At 39.4% G+C, this 23,936-nt stretch overlaps 4 protein-coding genes and 1 long non-coding RNA gene across 7 annotated transcripts; 2 read left to right on the top strand and 3 right to left on the bottom strand.

The window, feature by feature from the left end:
* Positions 1–887: 887 nt before the first annotated feature.
* LOC119729207 (uncharacterized protein CXorf40 homolog) lies at positions 888–3,449 on the top strand. Its single transcript, XM_038201773.1, has 3 exons — positions 888–993; positions 1,366–1,836; positions 2,374–3,449. Exons 1-3 carry the CDS (start codon positions 936–938, stop codon positions 2,580–2,582), a joined length of 738 nt encoding a protein of 245 aa, XP_038057701.1. The 5' UTR covers positions 888–935; the 3' UTR covers positions 2,583–3,449.
* LOC119729206 (nuclear transcription factor Y subunit gamma-like) lies at positions 3,247–9,674 on the bottom strand. 2 transcript variants are annotated; one of them, XM_038201772.1, is made up of 9 exons: positions 9,590–9,674; positions 8,463–8,562; positions 8,278–8,349; positions 7,781–7,894; positions 7,278–7,373; positions 6,697–6,864; positions 5,851–6,000; positions 4,579–4,695; positions 3,247–4,044 (listed from the first exon to the last, which is right to left on the bottom strand). In XM_038201772.1, the coding sequence occupies exons 2-9, from the start codon at positions 8,559–8,561 to the stop codon at positions 3,955–3,957; spliced, it is 906 nt and encodes a 301-aa protein (XP_038057700.1). In that variant the 5' UTR covers position 8,562; positions 9,590–9,674; the 3' UTR covers positions 3,247–3,954. The 2 variants fall into 2 exon arrangements, with proteins under 2 accessions (XP_038057700.1, XP_038057699.1); XM_038201771.1 differs by lacking the exon at positions 9,590–9,674 and adding an exon at positions 9,125–9,264.
* Positions 9,675–11,195: 1,521 nt separating this feature from the next.
* On the top strand, positions 11,196–12,513 carry LOC119729205. The gene is made up of 2 exons (XR_005271201.1): positions 11,196–11,541; positions 11,711–12,513. It is a non-coding gene; the product is annotated as an uncharacterized LOC119729205 (long non-coding RNA).
* A 361-nt stretch (positions 12,514–12,874) lies between these two features.
* Positions 12,875–18,340, bottom strand: LOC119729203 (lysosomal-associated transmembrane protein 4A-like). The gene is made up of 7 exons (XM_038201770.1): positions 18,048–18,340; positions 16,893–17,010; positions 16,004–16,080; positions 15,293–15,409; positions 14,672–14,800; positions 13,744–13,842; positions 12,875–13,146 (listed from the first exon to the last, which is right to left on the bottom strand). Exons 1-7 carry the CDS (start codon positions 18,132–18,134, stop codon positions 13,069–13,071), a joined length of 705 nt encoding a protein of 234 aa, XP_038057698.1. The 5' UTR covers positions 18,135–18,340; the 3' UTR covers positions 12,875–13,068.
* A 1,301-nt stretch (positions 18,341–19,641) lies between these two features.
* On the bottom strand, positions 19,642–23,692 carry LOC119729202. Of its 2 annotated transcripts, none has more exons than XM_038201769.1 (3): positions 23,609–23,692; positions 23,130–23,296; positions 19,642–21,691 (listed from the first exon to the last, which is right to left on the bottom strand). In XM_038201769.1, exons 2-3 carry the CDS (start codon positions 23,201–23,203, stop codon positions 20,674–20,676), a joined length of 1,092 nt encoding a protein of 363 aa, XP_038057697.1. In that variant the 5' UTR covers positions 23,204–23,296; positions 23,609–23,692; the 3' UTR covers positions 19,642–20,673. The 2 variants fall into 2 exon arrangements, with proteins under 2 accessions (XP_038057697.1, XP_038057696.1); XM_038201768.1 differs by having other exon boundaries at positions 23,581–23,686.
* Positions 23,693–23,936: the final 244 nt, after the last annotated feature.

The following is a 23,936-nucleotide window of genomic DNA, read 5'->3' as shown; positions in this document are numbered from 1 at the left end:
TGAATTTTGCCCAATCTTAACAAACATTGCACGACATAATTATGTTAAATGAATTGTATATCGGTTAAAAGGGAAACAATTCGTATGAAGAGGAAAGAAAATGTGCTATGCTTCTGTACTCGTATAACTACGATAATTTGAATCAAATTAAACCTGATATTATTGCTTTTTTCTGCCCACTATGGGAAGTTTTGTAATAACGGAGGACTGGGAACTAGTCTGGGAAGTGCTTTGTTGAGGCTAGACAAGTTACAAGTCCCTGCATGTATCATATGCGTGCCACGAAAAAAATTGCTCTTTTGACTACAGCTCTGCGACGTTATGGTGGGATGTGAACAATAAATTGGTGGCAATTTAAATGGGAAATAGCATTAGCACTATGGGATGTCGCAGTATTCATTCTCATTCTTCACATTCTTCATTCTTACGTTCCCCCCCCCCCGCTTTCCATGCTTTTATTATCCCAAAAATCAGAATTCCTTGCACTAGTATGTCTCTTATATTTTCCCGGTCCCCCCCCCCCCATATTAATACGCCTTTACTTATCATATCCACTCTACTTTTCAGCGCCTTGCGTTGCAACAGTATAATTATTGAGAATCAGTGAACGAGGATTCAGCTAGACTTGCCAAGCGCAGCCGGTGCTCGGCATCGACAAGACTGTTATCTTGTCGCGCATTCTCGAGAATGTGCGCTCAATCTGGAAGAGTTATTTTTTGCCAAGATTGAGCAAGGATCCAGTTGCACATTCTCAAGAATGTGCATGCCCATTCTCGAGAATGCGTGATTTTCAAGAATGGGCACAACAGGCACGCAATGCGCCATTTCCAGTCATGCCACTGCCAGTCGTGTCGTCTGCTTACTGTACTCACGATCGGTCCAAACTCTTGGTGGCGCTGTTCAAATGTTGTTGTTCTTGAGTTGTTGTTTTGTACATGTACACATGTACTGTAATGTATTTCGTTTGTTGGAATTTAGTTCGAGCATATGGAGGTAGGAAATTGAACGGCTATATATAGCTCTTCTCAACATATTCTGTTTTTGAACGAACAAACTTAAAGTTTGGAAATATACCATCCATTACCATTTTGTTTGTTGGAAAATTCATGTAAATTCGTAGTTATTTCTCCATGGTTTGAATAATGAATTGAAATTTTAATTTCCACATGCTCCAGCTCCAGGAAATCCTCCCCATGTCATGAGCCTAGAATTTAGAAAGCTGGAAATTTAAAGCTAGTAAATTCGGTGCTTGAAAGTTGCACTTACTTTGTTAATGTTAGTACTACTACCATGACTCCTGTAATGCATGTACATGCTTTTTATTGTCTTGTCAAATGAGAATTACTTACCTCTCTGTTTTCTAAGATACCCTCCTCACTGAACTAGATGCCATGGCAACCAAAGACTGTATCCATCCAAAAATTAAAAAACGGCAGAGATACTCCCCCTACACAAGACAGAAATCTGCAGGATCCAGCAGCAGTACATCTGCCCAGAAAGACGACTCTGCTACGATTACCAGCACACAATGCAAGTCACTTGATGACAAAGGAGGAGACCAATCTTCAGAAAGTACCCAGATCTCCAAGACTTATCCCTGTATCTCAGCCAGACAGCCTTATGCAGGTTTCATCCTGAATGGTCTCAAGACGATTGAGACGAGATGGACGCCCGTCTTCCAAGAGCTGGAGGGGAGCACGGTGGCGATTCACGTGGCTTGGAGGGACTGGGAGGGCGAGGAGGAGTGGAGGACAATCTTGGGGATGAGTCACAAGGAGGTGGAAAGTGAGAGATTTCTTCAGGATGGAGAGAGGCATGGGAGAGCAGTGGTAGCAGGTTAGGAGAAAATTAGCCCGAGTTCGAAACAAAATAGTTTCTCGTCCCCGCTTTTGAAAGAACAGACATGATGGAGGTGGTAGCTTTTTTTCTCGAAGATGGAAGATTTTCCAAGATGGCAGATGGATTCTTCCATTTTCCATTTGACCAAAGGAGCCGCCACCCTTTCTATGTAGCTACAATTTTGTTGGAAGCAAATAAAACGATAATTTATAGGTAATAGATTTGCAAAATATATTGCAAATGTATGACTGAACAAAAAAGAGGCGTGCAGGAAAAAGGAAGCGGGCGGGGGCAAGAAATTGATTTACATTTTTTACTTGTCCTTTTAGCCTGCAGAATCCAACAAGAGAAACCATTGAGCGATCTTATAACATGCATGGCCGTCTTAAATCATCTCAGGAGTCAATATAGCTGTTATGAGCACAAACTTCATGAACCATACAAGGCGAAGGTCGATCAACAGTAATAATCGTTACTTCTCCAGACTGATGTTATTTTGTAAAATTTATTTATTTATTCATTTTTGTATATCAGGTTTGGTTGATGTTGGTGAAACTTGGCAGTGCCCGGCCGACATTGAGAATGTGGAGCAGTCACTGGAGTGGGAGACGTGCGCCCTCTTGAGACCCTTGAACGACAAGTTTCTAACCAGGCTGTCCAATCCCAGATGGTTGAGGCGGCCAGTTAGGATCAGGGGTCAAAGGGGAATCTGGGAGGTCGAGATCCCACAGGACTGCCTCTGATGGTTGCCTGGCTGAAAAAAGGCTGCCATGCGTGGCCAACAGGACACAATGGAATATAGAACAGTCTGTCGCCAATTCTCATTGGACCCTGTGCATAAACCCAAGAGGGCACTATGCTGCCTACTTACAAGAACCAATTGGGGGCAATGTGATGCCTTACGTGTATGCTGTGTTGAAAGCTCCATATAGGGCCTATAGACTGTATTGTTTCCAGTCACGAAGGTTAATTGGTAAATCTTTAAAACGCATTCCCGTTCTATTTTCCAGTTTCACCAAGAAAATAGATGTTTTTCAAATTTTCCTACAAATATGAAAGTTATTCACTTTTGAATGAAACATCAAACAAAACAATCCACCAACATTTAGTTATTGAATTGTTCCTTAACAAAAGTTACTGGCTACCAGACAATAATTGGGCTCTCGCAGGGCGGGTTCATTTGTGCGCAAAATGATATTCCTTTTTCAGAGGGTCTGTACCGCGGAAGACGCTCAAAATCGTAGTCGAGTAGTTTTTTAGATAAACCAAAACATACAAATTGAGCCTTTGTTAGGAGAAAAAAAAATCAAATTTTTGAAGAGCAATGGGGTATCACCTTCAATAATCAGGTTTAACTCGAGATAAAAACCAAAGTGCACCAAAAATAAAAACTAAAAGAAAGCTGGCTCCGTTATCCTGACTTTTTATTATTTTGTCAACGTTCCTGCCTTGTGTACATTAAATAGTGAAAAATCTTACAAAAGTTTAAAATGCAGTCCTCAGCTAGAAAGAAAATTTCCAAAGGCTACATGAGCTTTTTGTTTTATAATTCGAATTATTACTGAAATAATTTAGCCCTAATTCCATTATTTTGCAAGTAATAGTTGAATTTAAAAAAAGAAAGAAATTGCAGAACAGCTAAACAAGTTATATGTACAAAATCAACTATACAAATGCATTTTAAAACAATCAAAGCATAATTTAATGTGTGATATTTTTGAGATTTTCTTTCTACAGATGCATTCATTAACTTGAGGTATAAGTTTCTTTGTTTTTCCTGCTCAAAGAACAAAAGAAATGTCAGCAGTCCATCTTGAGAAAATTCAACGTCTGTTTGCTAATAGGCGAAAAAAGAAATTCACATTTTTCTCTAAAGGAAACCCACAAAATGTTTTTATATGCAACCGAGATCTGTGCAAGCACATACATGCATAACCTTTATTTCAATAATGCTTCTCTATTTTGTCCGACAGTGAAACTAAAATAAGTTATTTCATCAACTTATATTTTCTAATATCACCTAATAATTTTCATTTCAATTTGTTTGCATGTACATTTCTCTGAGAATGAATTTATTCACGAGTCACTCCTCAAAGGTACTTGGACTTTTTGAGTTTATTGTGCAGTGGCTGTGGTCGTCGTTGTTGGCTGTTGTAGAAACACTTGCTGGGTCCCTGATTGTGTCTGGATCTGGTAGATTGGCGGCTGTCCAATGAGAAAAAGGGAAGAAAAAATAATTAATTTATACTCAATAAATGAAACGATTAACAATAATGCATATTTATAAAGCGCACGTATCCACCAAATGTAATCTTAGCTCCCTTGGGAGTATACAGCAAGATGCTGAAGCAAACCATCTAAAATCAACCACAATAACCATTGCTGCCCTCACGGGTACCCATTTACTCCTGGGTGGGGAGAAGCAATGAGTGACCCCAAGCGCCTTGCCCAAGGGAACGCGCACCATAACCCCAGGCTGGACTCTAACCCACAACCTGCAGCATTACCGGCAGACCACGAATCAATGCTCCAGACCACGAGGCCACTGCACTTCACATTAAAATCGAGGGACCTGATCGGAGCACCTGATTTTCCAATAACTGAAAAGTGCATTCATGGAATGCAAAATGAGTGTATAGGGAAAATATGAAAAAAGACTAATAGTTGGGAGAAGAATTTTTAATACGGTGACTGTATTTGTATCCTGTGAATGAGGGTGTACGGGGGTTGTATAGTTACCTGAGAGTTAGCGATTTGGGTGACAAATTCTTGTCCCGTCTGCTGTATACCCTGCTGCTGTTGCTGGCCCTGTGCTTGCCTTACATACTGTATTTGTTGGCCAACAGGTAACTGGACCTTGAGAAACGAAGTGAAAATGCGAATGCTTAGATTGCAGAAGTTTATATATGTACGATTGTACAGAATGGAGATGGGAAACTGATCCAATGGGATTTGGAGCAACATCCCGACCGGAAAGAAAAACAACTCATCCTAGCCCTAAACTTGCATCGGGTGCACTCGAGTAGCTCACCCGGATTGACTCGGGTAAAAGGCAGCCGGGCTGATCGAGTGCAAACACGGGCCATCATGATCCTCACATGACATCCGTAGCTGTGTCTGTAGCCATTGACAAAATGCCCTTTTCGGACTGACTCTTACCTTTCCTTCCTCCATGGCCTTACTTTGAGATTTACTGCTTTTCCTTCAATCACAAAAAGTAACATAGTCGGGCTGGAATTAGCGGCCACTAAAAGTCGCAATGAGCAAATCGAATGGAACAGGGCTAACCCGAGTCATTCCGGATGAGCTAACGAACGCACCCATAGTTATGTATCCAGCATAAGCCAGGAACCAGTTGCAAATGTGACCCGCTCCGCAAAAATGAGTCTGTTGTGGCAAAACTGACATTTTGAGTTAACTACATAAATAAAATGGGAATGAAATAAGCTTTCATTTGGTATATCACGGACCTCTCTAGGACATTTGGTTGCATTGTTGTGCTTGTTTCATTCTGTCAAGTTTTTGCAAAGCTAGAAGTGTCTCAATGGAGAAAAAAGGCTTTGAAAAATGACAAATACACTGTAACTAACCAAGAAAAGCACCAAAGATTCATATTTTCTTTCTTTTTCTTACAATATTTACATTTCTGTGTAAGATATTGGAACTAAAACTATCAAACAACCAAAATAAAACAAAAACAAAAAATCGAAATTTTGAGCAAATTTTTACTGTTTCCATTTCAAAATGGCAAAAGCTTGAATTCAAATTATGCGACATCAGACTCATTTTTGCAGAGCGGGTCACAAATAGTAAAGTCTGCATCATATTCTGGCTGGTACAGTGTCTGTGCAAACTTCTATGCTCAGTAAATGTGTGTACTTAATAGATCCATGTAATTTGTTGGCATGCCTTGCGATTAAGTTAATATAGTACACACAGTCGGGTTCAGACGTCGAGAATTAGTGTTTTCATCTTCCCTCCATTCCCCCCCCCCCCACTCCTCCTTCTTACCTGTTGGATCTCTCCCGTGTTGGTAATGATATGCTGGATGTTACCAGCAGCCTGTCCCGTTTGCTGTAGTTGTATGGGCGTCCCCTGCGCTGAGAGGAGCTGAGCTGTAGACACCTGAGGGTCAGTGCCTGCCACCTGCACTGTCTGCAACTGTGTGAATTATGAGGAAACAAGGCAAGACTAGTCACGCTGGTCCAAGAGCCCACAACATTTTATTTAATTGATTCAGAAGAGCTATTCACGGGAAGCTTCGTCATGCATCTGGTTCAAACAAATTGTGCGCATTCATTGGCGATACAGGGGTAATCCTATACAGTAGAACTGCCCGACTTTCGTGTGAAAACTGTTGTCTCTCTGTAACAGAATCATACTGTACAGTATGGTAAAGAAGCATTGACGTGACCTATTGGTGAGCCTACACATTATAGACTGTAAGTAATAGACTGCAAACCACATGCACAGTCGCACTGTAGGTTGACGTTGGTCGTACCGGGGACAGTCACTCTGCAATAATATTGCACCACATGAATTTTTGCAGTGTTTCGGTTTATTTTGGTTTATTTTGGGTTTTCACAAAATGGCTTAACTGACCCGACCCGACCCGAAAATCGCAAATGCAAAAACGACACGGACCCGACTGAAAAGATGTAAAAAAACAAAAACCCTGAGGTCGGTTTCTGGTAAGGTTGATTTCGGGTAGGGTTTGCACAACATTATTCCCGGCTGACTTTTGGTAAGGCCATAAATTTATTAAAGCCGCATCCGACTAACTTGGCTACGGCTTAAAAGTACACACGGGTCTATGGGAAGTGGCTGCAGCCATCGACTGGACCAAGGTCTCCGTACCTGTTGAGGCTGTGTGGTAGCAATGAGCGTGCCAAGATTCTGGGGTATAACTGTAGCAGCGCTGGCGGTGACTCCTGCGGTGGACGTCGGAGTGGATTGGTTCTGAGCTAGCTGGAAATAGTACTGGACCTGCTCTGGCATCATGGCTGCTTGCTGGACTTGACCATCCTAGAATTATCGGAGGGAAATTATAACTGATTATTTCCCTCAAACTATTTGAAATCTTGTCCAACAATTTGTGTAAGAAGCGCCTCGCTTAACAATTCTAACTGATTTCTTCCAGGGATGAAAAGTCTGAAAATTGATAAAATGTCTGAAGATACATATCTTTCTATACTGATAATGTCTTTCTCTCAGATTCAAAAGTCTGATTTTAGACAAAAGTCTTGCTCTTCTTGCTAACGTCAACTGACCACTACTAAACAGAATGTGACATTTAAGGTAGGCCTAATTTAAGGGTTATTTTGATGATAAATTTCAAAAGTTTGAATTCAGGCACACATGATAAAATTCTCAAAGTTTTAACTCCACTAAATGTCTTGAACGATTTTTTAAAGTAAGATTTTGTTGGAATGGCTTACCGTTCTCTTGGTTGTTTTTAACTCGTCTCTTGGCACAATGTCGATGAGAAAATCAAACTGGTCGTACTTGGTGATCGCCATGGCAATATCGTTCCTCTATATGAATAAAAAGGTGACATCAAAAAACCGAACGAATTACACAAATGCAGAATACCCACTAGGGATACAAATATGGACTAAACTCTTTGAATGATTAACCTCTACTGCACCAAATTTCTATTATATTTGATTTAAAAAAAAACAGAAACGAACTTTTAAGGTTTAAATTATCTTTTTCTTTTTTTATGTCTAGGTATAGATGTTTACATTCATAACTGTTTACATGTATTTGTTGTTTGTGTTTTTAAGTCTTTTTTGACATCTGAAATAACTTTTTTTTCTATCTAACAATTACAGTATTTTTTCCTGAGAAACTACAACTTAAGTCAAGTCTTTGATATGTTCTTTCGAAAAAAAAAGATTTAGAGTCGATTAAACTCACTTTAAATGGAGAAATAATTTACCTGTAATGTTCGTCTTTTGTTGTCTTCTGTGTGCAGCCACGCTCTGAGGGAGAGCTCTGCAATAAACATCTCAGCTGCCTTGGAAAACAGAACTGGGGCTTCGGCACTTATCATCTGAAAAATAAACAAAAAATGATTGATATAAATATTACTTGAGCTATAATCTCGGAATTTTATCTTCGCCAAATAAGCCACAAATAAATTTTATTTTATGCAGATGGAGAATTTCAGTTATTGCCTACGTGTCACTTGAAGCATTTCACTTTCTTAATTACATTAGTGCCCTTTTTTACAGGGAAAAAACTTTAAAATTTGCCTTTATCTTTCAAATTTCCTTAAGTTTTCCACAATGTTCTCTTAGTGTTTGTTCTGATATTTAAACAACATGTAATGTTTATTCTTGCATTGTGTGAATTTTTGCCAGAAACATTAGATTCCTACAAATATCATCGACCTTTTCTAAACTGGGGAAAATTAATCACAAATTTTTTTTTTACCTTAACCTCCTCGTCAAGTTTCATAATCTTCTTGATTCTTGCAAGGGGCAATTCCTGCGTCTTAAAATCACTCTGAAAGAAAGAAATGAATGAATAAATAAATAAATAAATAAATGAGGTCATCCATTGTTTGATATTTAATAACTAATAAAGTTAAAATGGAGTTGTATTTGGATCATGCTCACATATTTCATATTGTTGATGTTATCTGTCTGCGAAATCCAGAAATTCTCATGAGACTGTAGGGCCGACGAAGGTTCTTCGGACGTTGTAGCTTCATCCATTCTGTGGAAACAATATACGGGAAGACAATTTTAGTGACACTTTGGCCCTGTGAGTAACATCATTCTTACAGGTTTGCAATTCATGCATTCAAAAATTTCAGAAGCCTCCGCAGAATTTATAATTTATATAAATTAATTTTTTTCAATGTAATCTTTGTTACAAAAATATTAAAATAAATAAAATTCCTTAAAATAGGTAGAAGAAGCTTAGGACATAAACAACTAACATAGTACATTTGTATAGTAAATGTGCTTCAATCTTTCATCTTCCAAAGAAATTTCAATTCCTTTTGCTTTCCTCTTATGCATTAAAAAGAAAAACCTAAAAAAAAAAACCAAACAAACAAAATGCAGATTGAGTAACCACATTTATCCCGTGATTTTTATTAAAAATCTGATTAAATGAAACGCAGAATGTTAAAATGATAAAAACAAATTCTGGTACTACGGCCTAAGTGACAAAAGTGTAGGCAAGTGGTGAAAATTCTGAACGAGACAACAAATTTGTTTTAAAGATCCACACAAATTTCACCCCAAATTCCAAATTATGGCAAGAACATTACTTCATAACATTATGCTCTTTGCGTAGTATTCCTCGAGTCTTTTTTGCAGGACTTCTGGCACAATTAACCCAATAAATCAAAGACACCCCTTGATTAGCCGAAAGTGCTACCGTCCCAAATTACTGCGCCCAATCCGATCCAAGAATTGGGACAATGTTAGCTGGTTGACGGACGAGGAGTAGCATTGTCAACCACAGGGCATAGCGCATACAGGGGACCAGCGAGATTTCACAGACGACAGGTTGACCAATCGACACAATGAAAAATGGCGACGTCCAATCACGCAGCAATAGCCGAAGCAGTCGGCAGCCAATGACAAACTCCCCGCGAACTCTGGCTCAGAAATCGCCCGAATTCGAGCCCCTTCGTGTCTCAAAATGAGCCCACGATAGCACCAATCAACGATACATTAAACAGCATGACATTAACAGTTACGACATTTCAGAAAACGTAGAATTTTCCTACCTGATTGGGCAGTTTTATCGTCGCGAAAAAGCGGTGTTGCTCGGTTCTGAAAATATGCGACTAGACTATGCGCGCTGCTAGCTGCAATTAATTGCACAATGGCTCTTTCCATTGTACTTTAGGGGTGAGAACTCCAAGTTGAGGTAAAAATCAAATAGAATTTGTTTTCAAAATGCATGACTGTAAGTGTAAGCTTATTTGCATTAAATTGAACATACAAAAAAGAAACCTGGAGTACGATTGATCAGGACTCCCAGTTGGCGAAAAAAAAAATCATCTCACATCTATTGCACACCCCTTCAAAATATAGTGGTACATGCTGATCTGCTCGTTAAAAAAATTTACATAATATATGTGCATGTACATTATTTTGTACTTCAAAATTTGACTGGATTTACTCCGCCCCCCCCCCCCAAAAAAGGCTGTAATAATATGAGGCAATTATCTTATAATTGAAAATATCTCAATTATAGTAAATGCAGTTCTGTTTTGGTTTTTATTAGATATACTTGGCAATGATAATGGATTATTCGTATTGTCAGTTATCAAATTAAAAAGAATCCATTCACAAAACTTTTTTACTTTTAGTGTATGATATCAATTTTATTTGTCTCTCATTCCCACAATACCACATAATAGCAGTTACTTATGAACTTAACGGAAAGCAGAAAAGCGTTAGCATTAAGTACGCACACAGTTACCTTTTTTTTTTTCTAATCTAGGGATAGTTAAGAGTAACAATTTCAAAATCTCCCTTCTCCTCAGAAATCAACCAATTTGATATAATTATAATCTATGTACACTGTGTGCTATTCCAATAAGACCCACTGATCTGAGGTTTACATGTATTAATTGAGATTATCAAAATTGTTTCCCTCAAATATCAAACTTACTTCTCAATGAGATGCATAAATGAAATCCACACAAAAAACTGCGTAGTTTCCAGTGGTGTTGTGGCAAACTTCTGGACCGATATTACTTGCAAAACTCATCCAATTTTTGTCCAACTCTCAAACTTTTGTATCATGCAAAATGAATTCCCCTCGCTACTTGCACCTGTCCATATCCCCCAATTAACTTCATTAACAAAGATATTATCTTCAAAGTAATCTTTTACAATTAACAATTAACTAGTGCCTTCCGATTCTATTTTACAAAATCACACCAAGGGCGGATCCAGAACACAATTTTTTGGGGGGCCAAAATTTTTTTTGGGTCCCCCCAAAAAGTGGGTCTAAAAAATTACGGCGTGGGGTTCGGGGCCCGCTTAAGGGCCCCGAAAATTTCTGACCAATTTAACCAATTTTTTTTGAGGAAAAGATGGTAGTGTACTCATTGCCTGCCTTTATTGCGATGTCACATTAAAAATGGGCCCGCTTAAGGGCCCCGAAAATTTTTGGATTCTAGATGCTCTGTGGTGCGATCTGAGGCAATTTCTGACCACTTTAACCAATTTTTTTTGAGGAAAAGATGGTAGTGTACTCATTGCCTGCCTTTATTGCGATGTCACATTAAAAAAAAAAAAAAATTGGTTTCGTTTTTTTTGGGGGGGGGGGGGGCCGGGGGCCATGGCCCCCTTTGGCCCCCCCCCCCGGATCCGCCCTTGAATCACACCCACCAACCCATATCATGGCATATCAACAATATTCATTTTCAAGAATTGATCGAGAGGAATGGTCCCATAGTTATCTTCAAGCTACTAGCGAATTGTAGGCTTGTGACTTGCAATGTGAAGAACCTGCTATAGTAAAGGACAGTGTATTTACCAATTAACTGCAGTACACATCGGCTAAATTAAACCAGCTGTTGATAATCATGTACATGTGCACCTGTAGCATGCAGGTGTTTAAATAGCTGGTTTCTACAACAGCAAATCTGCTCTGATTGAATACTGTTTTTAAGTGTGCATGAACACCTAGGCAACATGCCTCCACTTTATACAAAAATGAATGGTTATATTCTTTCAAATTAGGTTTTGCCCTTCACCGACGTTTAACATCACCTATATCTCTACACGGCAATTTTAGTCGCTTCTATTTTTTTTTAAAACGTCGGTGAAGGGCAAAACCTAATTTGAATAATATCACCCCGGCGCCAAAAAAATTTTTTATCTTATAATAGGTTATATTCTTTTTACGCACTTTCTGCATTAAACTGTGCTGCTCCAACTCCCTGCACTTATTTATGGTTTATGCTGCGTTCACACTGTAGTCAATGGGATATTTACAATTTTTTTTAATATGTCAAATACAGGTAATGGATACTCACACACAACCCAACCCCCAAATGCAGATGCAAAAACAGACACAAATGTGCCGGGAGTGTTGACAGTTTAACATCACCTATATCTCTACATGGAAATTTTAGTCGCTTCTATTTTTTTTTCAATGAATTACTACATGTACTTATATCAATCACCAAAATTTAATAATTTCACAACTGTGATTACAGAAACAACACGACACCCAAATCAGCAGTCAAAATCTGAATTTTGTTGAAAAAAAAAAAAAAAGCTGTTACATTTGTATTTGCCGTTGAAGTCGACTAGTTCACAAGCGAGAAATTGTTCTCTACAATGAATATTAGAAGTGGACTCTCCACATATTCTGACAAACAATTTCGGACAAACGGAGAACAGCAAAAACAGTTCCACAGACCACATCAATAGCTTGTGCAAACAAAATAATGACCTGAAGACTATTCCGCTATGGTATCGACCGATATATAGTTTCTTATAACAAATATCATTCTGTATTTTCTCTGCCGTCAGCTGAAGTTGTCCAGATTAAATAGATGCTGCCATGCAGGGGAACTCGTTAAGAAGCCTAGGTTATTATAATTAATGAAAAAAAAAAAGTTTAAGGCTTTTGTTTCCATAGCAACTTCTTCAAAGTAAAGGCAAGAATTCCACACAGAGAAAACGGGGAAAACACGCGATGGAGATAAATTATGCAGATGTACCAGAAAAAAGTAATTTCTAGTTTAACGTATCAGTTTATGGTGAGACCGTCACAAAGTGGTTAACTTACAGCTTGAAAATTAACAAATTTAGACAAGTAAACAGTGCCTGTAGCTTTTTCACACTTTAAAATGGCAAAAGAATTAGACTTAGTATTTGGGTCGATTAAAATCTTCATAAAAAAGATTTTTTCACTCCCAGTATGTAACATAGCCTTCCCTTCTTTACCATTTTTTTCTTTTTTTCTTGCAATATTCAATATTCAGTTTTTCTTTCGTTTTCAATGTTATCTTGTGGTTTTTTTTCTTTCACCTTGCATCATATACATATCACTGTATTATACTTATATTATCCAACTTTGTATTGGTTCATTGGAGAGTTCTAAATAAATGTCAACTGAATTGAACTGAACTGAAATATGTTGAGACTGAAGTTGCTTAGCGTACACTTTCTTCAATACATTTGCAGTCGAGGAAATCTTTGTGGAATAAATGCCTTTACATTTGATGTGAACGAGAATCTACTCCTCGTATGGCGGAGGTTTCTCCGAGGGAGTCTTGATGGCATCATCATAATTTGGCAGCTTGGGCAGCAGGGCCTGCAAGGGAAAAAGGAGATAACATTTGAAATTTTATAAATAATATGTATTCATTACTAGGAACCTTCCTCACGCTTGCAAAATCTAACACTATATGGTAAACTCAACACCCACACTGTTGGATTCTGATTATGGTGGTATGCCTGACCCCATGTAAAGCATAATCAGTTTACTAGTGCAGTACTCACTCCAACAGAATCAAGCAAAACACGCAGTTGGATTTTGAAGGGTTTGGGGTGGTTGGTGTTAAGAACTAGTCTCAGTACCACCCCTTACCCATAGATCCCAGCACCCTAGCCAATTGGAGTCGACTTTACTTTTACTTTTATCTATTTTAAATGTAGGTCTTGTTTTTGTAATTTTAAGTTTCATTGCTATGACAGTGTTTTCTAAAATATCTAGTGTTTCTTACATTTAAGATTAATGTTTAATTCGAATTTGTATTTTTAATATCTTAGCTAAACAATTTTTGTAATGCGCATTTGAACATTTCATGGTATATGCGCATAATAAATGCAATTTTATTATTTATTATTATTATTACTAAATCGACTCCGATCAAGTTGGTAATTTTTGTGACTGCGTGGAAGGTTTTACCTCAGCATCCATGGCATAGTTATTGGAGCTCACGTTGTCCCCGATCTCACGTGCTGCAATGTACTTGTAGCAGGACCACACACAGGCAATGCAGTAGGCCTAAGAAATACGCAGTTCACAATAAAAATTTATTGGAAAAAGCAGCGTTTACATCAATCATCTAGTCAATTTCAACAGTGATCTACAATCACAAGAAAATCTTCACATAAAACCTAACCAAACGAAATACGACATCAGTCAGAAGAGCGTTTCTGGGCTCCATGTGTGAACAGGCGCTTTTTTTGGACAACTTTTGAGAACCCTGTGGATTGGACACAATGCGCACATGTACTGGTTCGCATGTGTATAGCACAAAGTATGCACAACTAATTTCATTCAGGAGGAGCACAAAGCCATAGCATCTTTGCGGAGCACCAGCTGTCGTTGGCTATGCGTTTGAATGTCACAGTAGTCTCCCCCAAATCACCCTATCTTACTATAGAGGGGTTACTTGTGTAGCCCTAACTCCCTAGCGTCTATTACTATGAGCTGGACCAAGTCCATCAAAATCCATCAATCACTGTGCATCCAATACAAAACTGTACACGACATAATGGAATCCACCACTGACGCACTGGTTGACATTCATGGACTTGCTACACATGGCTTTTATCACAATAGCAGTACAGGAACCTAGGCAAAATCAATCGCATACCCCTAGCACTGCTTCAGGCCATTAGGCCCAAGTCCATCATACTCCATTTAGTCACGCAAGGCCTTCTGGACCAAGTCCGCCAAAATCCACCAAAAAAAGGGGGCGGGGGAATGGATTTTGATGGAGTTGGGGTGGTTAGGGTTAAATAGGTAGTACGGATACTGCATAGCAGTCTCAGGATCCAAACTAGAGACACTTGAGACATGGGGGGGGGGGGGGTGGGAGTCTTCTTACCTTGACCATCATGATGAACAGGAAGAGCACCAGGGCAATCAGCATAAACCACTGGTTGTCAATATCAAACTTATTGACGGGGAAACGCTCCTTCCAGTGCATGAACTCCTGGTTGTAGGGAAACTTGCCCTGAAACGTACAAAAGCAAACGTCCTTCACTTGACCTCAACAAAAATCTCCAATGCCTTTTAATAAACCACGTGCGTAGAGCGCCCTCACTGGGAACAGGTCTTTGCACGTCGGCGATACGCACGAGTTAACACCTAGTACTTTCATTGTCACTGAATGGAAATAACAAAACCTGTCAGAATCTTCAGAGAGGAGGCTCTATGCAACAGGTCTATATAATAGTTTCTATTTTCCTTATAGACATTTTGCTATTTATCTGTTCAACAGCCCTTCGGGCATGTGGTATTTTGGCATGTGAAGAATCAGTTTGATCATACATGTTGATTGCTGTTTCGTCATACGCCCAGCCACCAGGCAAGTTTAGAAACAAGGTTATCAACCCGCAGCAGCTTGTGAAACCCATGTAGCCTTGACTTTTGCTTCTCAGTATGTTTCATCTTTTTGTTGGTTTCTCTGTTTTTTTTGCTCGGGAGTTATAAAATTGTATCTTACAGTGTCCTCGTAGTCGTAATCTGGATAGTAGGACATCAGGCCGATTGCAGTCAGGCATGTGATGAAGAAATCGAACAACTGCAGGCAGAAAAACGGCAGCAGGTAGCTGGACTGGTACTGTGGGCAAAAACAGCAGAAAAATGTAGTTTTAAAGAGACAGAATTTCATATTTTCCTATAAAATGGGGCAAATTGCTGAACATGATCACTTTACTGGCTGATCTTTGTTATGAACAAAGCGTTAGATTTAAAACAATGTCACCATCACAAGATAATTGGTCAATGTTAAAAAAAATTTGGAATGAACTAAAACCTCTACAATGCCCTTTCAGTTTCAGCAACTGAATAATAACTCTCCAGAAACAGGGAGTTATTCAAAGGGTTATTCAAGCTGGGAAATAAAGAGTTCATTACTTGTCAACAGTCACAAAAGGTTCAACTGAAGAGCAGTGGAGCATGGTGGAAGGTCAAACTAATCACCTTGAGTTGTTGACAAAAAGCCTGTGATGAATTTCGTCAACTTTCTCCGAGAGAGTGAGGCGGAGAATGACAGGGTTTGGAAGGACACAAGATTTAGGACTGATGTAAAAAATAAATCATGGAGACCAAACAAAAGCTACTTGCACCACACAGATTATCTTTGTTGTTAAGTTTCACAATCTTGTGAGATAGGGCAAGGATGGGGTACAATCCTCATTTTGATGGAGCCTACCTGTGCCACTCCCTTGATCATCATACTGGTGATGAGGAAATAGCAGAACACGATGACCAGTCCAACACAGTAGTCCGCTGTTGGTGTCAAAGCAAAAATTGAAAATTTTCTATCAAAACTCTTTTCATATGCATAAAATTTACATGTATCGTATCCATCAGCTTCCCACAATATTTTGTGAGATTAGTTTTCACGAGTGATCTTGGATGAGGGTCATTGGTATGAGCAAAACATAACCCTACACGTGCCTGTAGGCTAAATACCATTCTGGACACACAATCACTATACACTGGAGGCCCCCCCATTAAAGGGAAGATACAACATTTGCAAACATCACAAAACGAAATGATCAAATTATCACAAAATACCTCACTGGATTGTTGGGGAATGACGGTCTAAAGCATCCTGCAAAATCAAAGCTCCTGGTGTGCTGACATTTTCAAGAAAAATTGTATTTTTCCAGCCGACCAGAAAACTGTTTTTTTTTCTTCAAAAACTGCTTGCAAACTCTTTGCTGCAAAAACTGCAAGAAGTCTTTGCAATTGATTACACACCTGTGAAGGGGTCGAGCCTGCTAGACTGATTCTTTGACCTTACAATTCCCCAAAGTTTAAAAAAAATAAAAGCGCCCGCGCCCCTCATGTTTTTCAAAGAGACGGGATGAGCTACTCAATTTGGAAAGAATGTTGCAACCGGACGCCAGTTTTTTCTTCAAACATCATCTCAATGAAGGTCAGTCTTGACAAAAATGATAAGACATGAATCTGGGACTGAGAAACATTTCCAATTTTCTTAAGAAGTACTCAGAAAACTTTCTTGACTCTCCCTAGAATTTCTACACAACCGCTGAAGTGGCGTCAGGTTGCAACATTCTTCCCCTTCCCCTTACATGCATCGTGTTGGTTCTCAATGGAAAAGATGGAACCACCATCTTTATCAGTGTTGCCCTCATCACTGCCCTTGATGATCATGGAGGCAATCAATAGCATGGCACATACCTGCCCAACCTGGTGAAAAGAAAATATATTTTTTTAATTTTAGACTGTTGAACGTGTACAAAATCTTTTGTTAGTTTAGAAAGAACTTGAACTTAAATGTTTTCTGATAAACTTGCATTTTTCAGTAGGGTTATTATAAAAATCTTGACATTCTTTCTCATCATAGGCTAGAAAAGTAGAAATGCAAAACAATAGTAAAGTAATGAATGTTGACACACGAACCATCATCAACGACCCTTTCTTCCCTGCATGTATGATACACAGGCAGACACTGTCAAAAACTGCCAGATTGTCCATGGTCAGACACTAAATCATGTACACTCAAAAATCTGAGATCAACTTGTCAACCATGGACAGGGTTAAGCGCAATTTGATTTTGAATTTGAGGCACAATTGCAGAATACCCCGCCACTCGATCTATGCACCTCGTAGCCGGCTACGGAGTCACGGTTGATTGCCCTCAATAAACCTTCTCAGCACTAGGCCTACACACTCCACGTCATGCTCCACTGCACTCACACTCCGTATCCGCGTAGCCGACAACCGGGTAGTTGGTTTGGACTTCAAATTTTTTCAGCAACTCTCATTCATTTTGTGTTGCTTCGTTCTCAAGGGGACCCCCACTCAGTATCCGCATAACTGGCAATGAACTTGAATTGTTTCTTTTCCAGTGATTCCAACCGCGTAGCCAGAGATTTTAGGGGTGTATATCCGAGTGGCGGGGTATTCTGCAATAATACTAGGCCTACTCCAAATTTGAAGCTGAGAGTCATGGCTCATGTTGCTTGTTGTGCCAGCTTCAAAGTTCAAATTCAACTTCACTGTTCAACTTCAACTTCAAGTTCAAGTCTAACGTAAAGTTCAAGTTCAACTGAGGCTAGTTCATCATGATGCGTGGATTAGTCGAAATAAATAGTTGACAAAGTGTTAGTATAATGACGGTTAAAAAGTGACATATATAAAAAGCCTCTATTCTTACAGTAATAAACCATTTTCAAGGAAAATTTGTTGGTTGAGTTCTCTCCCCAATATCCCAATGACCTTACCATGTGCCATAACGCAATCAAAATGGAGCCCGTCCGAACGTGAAGACAGAAACAACACGAAGGGTGTGATTGTGAGTCTCGCCCCATTTTACCCGTTTTCGTGGGGCAAATCCCGCTTCTAGAAAGTCAAATATGCGACCCAGGACACAGTGTCAGTGTCAATGTTACTATGTATCGGACACCGACCAAAAAGTGGCCGATTTTAGGGGTTGAAAACAGTTGGTTGTTCCGTCCGAAAATTCCCAATTCAGCAAAACAGAAACTGATATGTTGACGTAATGTTCCTTCGTTGAGAAAATGTATATTCATCCGCTGGGGCGAAGTAAATTAACATGTTTGAAACAAAGTATGGTTAAAAAAAAGAATAAACGAAATCATAACCTATATGTATTTTTGGTTTATTTCAGTGTAACTCCCAATTCCTATATTTTGGAGAAATAAGTTAATATTTAAGAACTACTTTTTGGATCACGTGATGACTCGCGTAGGTCGCCGGCGCGCCATATTGGGCCAATGTTTTTGTAATTGTTGACAAAAAGATTCCATACTCTTCTTGAGGGCGCTACTCCAACTTCACAGAGAGTTGCAAAGCAAAAACATGTTGATTCAAGTTTTATGGGCTCAATAAACTTCAGAGAACTCTCCTTGAATTGATATCCATGCAGATATGTATGTGCCGGGCAGCTTGATGTAAACGAGTTCATGTCGCTTTTGCTGACATTTTGGGGTAAAAACTCTTGCTTAATTGGTTTAGGTTCACCAGAAAATCCCCTACCCAACACAATCGTGCTCCCTTCCCTAACTCTGAAACAAATTAACAAGCACTGGCCTATTTAGAGACAACAAACACCGAACAAGACAAAAGTCAAAGAACAAAGCTGATATTTATTGCAAACTTCGATTGATCTATTTCACCATCCACAAAAACACAGTCGAAGCTTTCTAATTGGGTATTATTAATATATCCTTTGATAAATCTATAATTGCAAATACATGTACATGTACATGAACAAACCACATTACAACAGTAACTATCCAGGTTAGGGATGGGGGGGGGGGGCTAACTCGGTCATTTCTCTGGGGACCCCCCCCCAAAAAGGCCCAATTTCCAAAAAAAAAGGCCCAATTTTTTTCCTTCAGTGAAAAAGGTGAAAATGGGAATGCTATTACTTCCCGCATCGGTTGAGAATTGCTAACGCTTTCATTTAAAAAATCCCCCCCCCCCCCAAAAAGAAATTAAATAAATAACTGGGGGGTGGGTGGGTTATGGAAATCAAGACTAAATCTTGGTTGAGATACATTATACACTGTACATATGTGCCCGACTCAAAAGCCATACCCCACGTTGAAAACAAGTAGGCTGAATGTGGAATGAACATTTGAATGCTCAATCAATGGGCAGCTGGAAACTTTTTGTTCCTCCTTCACAATTCAGACTTTGTAATTATCGGTCAACAATGTCAGCACTGAAATGTCTAGTTTAAGGAATTTGTTACATTTTCTGAGCACCAATGAATAATGCAAAATTGTTAAAACTCTCAAAACTCAATTTTCAATAACTTAATAATTGTATACATAGACGAACATTAACACATTAAATAACAAAAGCATTTATATAAATACATTTATCAATATAAGCAGTGCACAATGTGTCAATTGTGTACACTATAGCAATCAACAAATTTGAGGGAAAAAATACAATCTTCAATTCATTTTTTTCCAGCAATTTTCTCCAAATGTGGATACAGCCCCACAATACATGTTCATGCGTGTACATGCTAAATTAATATACCGCAGAAGTGCTGTGTTGATGATGAATCTTGAACTTTTCAAAATCCTTGGTATAAGCAAAACACATGTTGTAAACACAACAAAACTCCTTGCCAAAAAAAATAAACGGTTCTTGAACAATAACAATGTTTTGATTTCTGACTGCATACAACTTTGCACAGGTCTTTCAAAATTTCCTGATATGCATGTTTGTACAAAACAACACTTGGATGTACATAAACATTTTCAATAAAGCAATTCATTAACTTGAACTAGATATATTGAAGAAATAAAACGTCTTTCAGAGAATACAGACACTTTGGCAAACGCTGACTAGCACTGCATCTTTTAAAACTTTGCAAATTGCCCATTTATAACTTCTCATGACTAATTACACAATTTTTTTTTCACAAACTGGAGAAATATGTATTCCCAAGCAGTTTTGTCCAAGAGAGGGTCTCCAAATTTGGATCTCTGATACTGGGAATGACTCGGAGTCTCAGAGATATGTAGGAATTACCGTTTTTAATTTTTGAGTGATTCAAGTCTCTAAAGTAGCCATGAACTAATCTTTTCAAAATATGACCTTTGTTTTAGCAAGATATGTAGCAAGACATGTGACAGAGGGAACCCCCCCCCCTTTTGTGTTGGTCATTGTGTTACCAGAATCTCAGGAATTCTTTTGAGATATCTGGAGGAGGGGTGCAAGGTAGCAATAGTCTAGGGTATGCTTAGGGTATAGTGGCTTGGGGGGGGGGGATCCCTCTGTCACATATCGTGCTGGGTATATTTAGCAAATGCAAAATACATGTACAACCATTACAGATGGCAAAAGGGTCTATGTAGATGATAAATACTATGTGTACATCATTTCTGCCATATCGGACATCTTCTTAGGAATATGGACCAAATTTTCAAAGTACCCAGCCAAGTCATCGGCCGTTGTGTCATCGAAAGAGATGTCGGGGGTGAAGCGCGCTTGCTGGGAACAAGAGAACTCTGAACGGGGTGGTGAAGACGTCGCGTTATGACTACGAATTGAGACGAGGTTTTGAGTCCAGCCCTGATGTGGCAAATCGGATTTCAAGGCTCCGGATTTCATGACAGGTTTGGCTGAAAGCGCGTGTTTCTGAACGCTGCTGGGCGAACCGAGTTTGATCATCTGCCTCGCGCTGTCCCTGTAAGTGGCAAAAGTGCGGGCGCCGAAGGACTGGTTCCTGCCTTCTAGTTTGGCCTTACGGTGTCGAGTTAACCTCCTCAGTGGCTTTGTGGATGGCTTACACTGCTGGCTGGAGCTGGACGAGGCGCACTTACAGGGGAACAGGACAGAGCTGCCCATTTTGCTGGGCCACTCAAGCGATGATGCAGCGGTGGCAGCAGCAGCAGCAGGAGCATCACCCGTTTCCTCTTCAATCGTCGCCAGTGTCTTGAACGAAGAGAGCGGCTTGAGTTTACTGGTGCTAGCACCAAAGACTTCCTTGTCTTTCCAGTTGCTGCTTTTCTTGGGCAGGTTGGGAGCGGGGAATGCCTCGAAGCACATCAGCGGTTTGGTACAACAGGCCGACGTGTGTTCTTCTTCATGATCTTCCAACTTGTCCTGTGCTGTTTCAGCATTATTCTCGTCGTTTGCCTGGTTTTGGTCAGACTTGTTGGAACAAAAGCAGGTCGCTGTCTTGCACTTTCCCGTCTCAGTAGCACCGTTAGAATCGCTGAAGTTGCTGCCCAGGGTACAACAGCTTGTAGAGTATGGCTCAACTCTGTGCTTGGCACTTCGCTGTGTGGTCTTTCTTAGGCCTGTCTTTCTGGCTTTCGTCTCTCTGTCAACGGGGTACTCTGTGTGGGGCACCAGCAGGCTGACCGAACCAACTGAGGACCTGTGGGGCAAAACTCTGATATATTAGACTCAAAACGTCAGGTACAGTACACCTCAATGCTGACATACCTGCGACTCCACCAAACATCCCTGATTAACCAAACATTTGTTCACTGGGCCCGTAAGCATTGTCTAACCATTCATAATTAATACTCAGTGAAAGAGATTTGTTTAAAGTTAAACCTGGCAGCCCCAATGAATGATTAAAAAACATGCTAAATTTCTGAAGGGGGTTATGTGACTTTGGAATGTTTGGGTTCAGCGTACTGTTAAGGCAAAATTAAAAAAAAACATGTTTAGCGTCCTGCCTCTTTGACAAAAAGGAAGGAGGAGGCCCTTTTTTTTTTTTTTTTTTCAAAATGGCCGCCCGACACATTTTTCAAGACAACGCGGCCGGGCTATTTTTCACGGTCCTACTAAAGCGCGTCAACAAGCGTCAACAAGCGTCAACAAGCGTCAACAAGCGTCAACAAGTTTTAGTAGTCGTAAAGTGCGCGTCAACAAATTTTGTATAGGCTTTTAAACAATAAAAACAGCTTTATATGGTAGAAAAAGCAATAATGAACATCTTCTGCATATCAATTAAAATTAAAATTACTTAAAAAGTGGTTTTCCAGCGCGAAATCTACGACGGGTTTTTCGGTTTAGTATTGCCCGCCATCTTGTTTGAGATCTACATACTACGCATGCGTGGAGTGTACCATTCACGCATAGGGGTTTCTTTATACGTTACGAAATAAGGAAAACTATTTTTTTTTCAATTATAAATGATGCAAAACTTGGTCACGGTACTTAGCTAATTATTTGAAAAATATGCCGACTGACACTGTTCACAATGTCTGCCAAAAAATCCCAATGCAAAAACCAAACGGGGTTTCGCAAAGCGTAACGTATAAAGAAACCCTATGCGTGAATGGTACACTCCACGCATGCGTAGTATGTAGATCTCAAACAAGATGGCGGGCAATACTAAACCGAAAAACCCGTCGTAGATTTCGCGCTGGAAAACCACTTTTTAAGTAATTTTAACTTTAATTGATATGCAGAAGATGTTCATTATTGCTTTTTCTACCATATAAAGCTGTTTTTATTGTTCAAAGGCCTATACAAAATTTGTTGACGCGCACTTAACGACTACTAAAACTTGTTGACGCTTGTTGACGCTTGTTGACGCGCTTTAGTAGGACCCATTTTTCAAGATGGTTACCAGCTTTTTTCAAAATGGCCGCCACTTGGACTCAGGAAATGACATATTGGCTTCTTATGGGCAAGATGCAACAGAAAATGAGACCAAAATGATGTAACTATGCAGAACCGAACATCTCTTCTGCGCAATTGCACCATATTTAAAAAAAAAAATGTTTTTTTTTTACTTCGCCTAATAATAATATGCTGGATAGAATTTTCATTTTGATGGCAGGGGGAAACTGATGGCTCACCATGCTGGATCCACACGTAGCTTCTTGAACATCACCTGCAGTTGATCCTCTTCGACTTCGTTGTCGTCTGCCATTTTCAATTTCTTTTTTTAGGGGGGGGGGGACGGTTGACAACTTTTGCAGACTGCAGTTTCTACAACTACCTTCTTCTCAATTTACGCTTGACCCTACAAAACAAGAAAAACAACAAGCAATTTTAACAACAAATTTATCATAATGTAGAACTAGAAAAGCGCCCTCAAGTCGGCCTTGGAAGTTCTGAATGAATGCGGTAACGTGCACGTACAGCCGTCATGTACGCGAACGGGACGACCGCGAACGCTGTGTGAGTGTGAACATCAGAACAATACAAAATAAAACCATCATGGAAGATTGAAACACTTCAAAATTTAAACAACATGTGCTTATCTTCAAGATTGAAACAATCGCGTAAGTAAATTCACAAACCTACCTTTACTGAATGAAAAATATCTACTCACAAATAGACGATAAACACAACACAAACACGTTGACGTGACGCCATATTTGTTGTAGAAACAACTGCGCAGGCGCACATAATGACGTCTTTTTTGTTGACTCATTTTAGTCTGATAACCTTTTCAGGTTAACGTTGTAACCACCCAGATTACCCCAAGGTTACAGACTAATCAATTATGTTAATTAGGAACATGATGTAATTTGGAAATGATTCATATTTTGGTATTACCATTGATCAAAATGTATGATCTCCATTTAGCATGATTAGTAAGACCTCAGTGCTAAACATATAGATGATAATATGTTTTCGTTATCCTTCATCAATGAGAT

The sequence above is a fragment of the Patiria miniata genome, unplaced genomic scaffold (genome assembly GCF_015706575.1).
Source record: "Patiria miniata isolate m_02_andy unplaced genomic scaffold, ASM1570657v1 HiC_scaffold_20, whole genome shotgun sequence".
In the NCBI taxonomy this organism is placed as follows: Eukaryota; Metazoa; Echinodermata; class Asteroidea; order Valvatida; family Asterinidae; genus Patiria; species Patiria miniata.
This window is presented reverse-complemented; position numbering and strand designations above follow the sequence as displayed.

Bases quoted from the DNA above. Each gene is read 5' to 3' on its own strand.
- LOC119729207 (XM_038201773.1), top strand. From the start codon at position 936: ATGTACACATGTACTGTAATGTATTTCGTTTGTTGGAATTTAGTTCGA. The intron at 994-1,365 runs GTAGGAAATTGA...CTGTTTTCTAAG, and splicing joins TTTAGTTCGAGCATATGGAG to ATACCCTCCTCACTGAACTA. The intron at 1,837-2,373 runs GTTAGGAGAAAA...TTTGTATATCAG, and splicing joins TGGGAGAGCAGTGGTAGCAG to GTTTGGTTGATGTTGGTGAA.
- LOC119729206 (XM_038201771.1), bottom strand. The intron at 7,374-7,780 runs GTAAATTATTTC...TTATTCATATAG, and splicing joins ACAAAAGACGAACATTACAG to AGGAACGATATTGCCATGGC. The intron at 4,696-5,850 runs GTAAGAAGGAGG...TCGTTTCTCAAG, and splicing joins ACACGGGAGAGATCCAACAG to GTCCAGTTACCTGTTGGCCA.
- LOC119729203 (XM_038201770.1), bottom strand. From the start codon at position 18,134: ATGGGGCGAGACTCACAATCACACCCTTCGTGTTGTTTCTGTCTTCAC. The intron at 16,081-16,892 runs GTAAGGGGAAGG...TGACACCAACAG, and splicing joins TGAGAACCAACACGATGCAT to CGGACTACTGTGTTGGACTG. The intron at 13,147-13,743 runs GTAAAACCTTCC...TTTCCCTTGCAG, and splicing joins ACTATGCCATGGATGCTGAG to GCCCTGCTGCCCAAGCTGCC.
- LOC119729202 (XM_038201769.1), bottom strand. From the start codon at position 23,203: ATGGCAGACGACAACGAAGTCGAAGAGGATCAACTGCAGGTGATGTTC. The intron at 21,692-23,129 runs GTGAGCCATCAG...TTTGCCCCACAG, and splicing joins CTACGTGTGGATCCAGCATG to GTCCTCAGTTGGTTCGGTCA.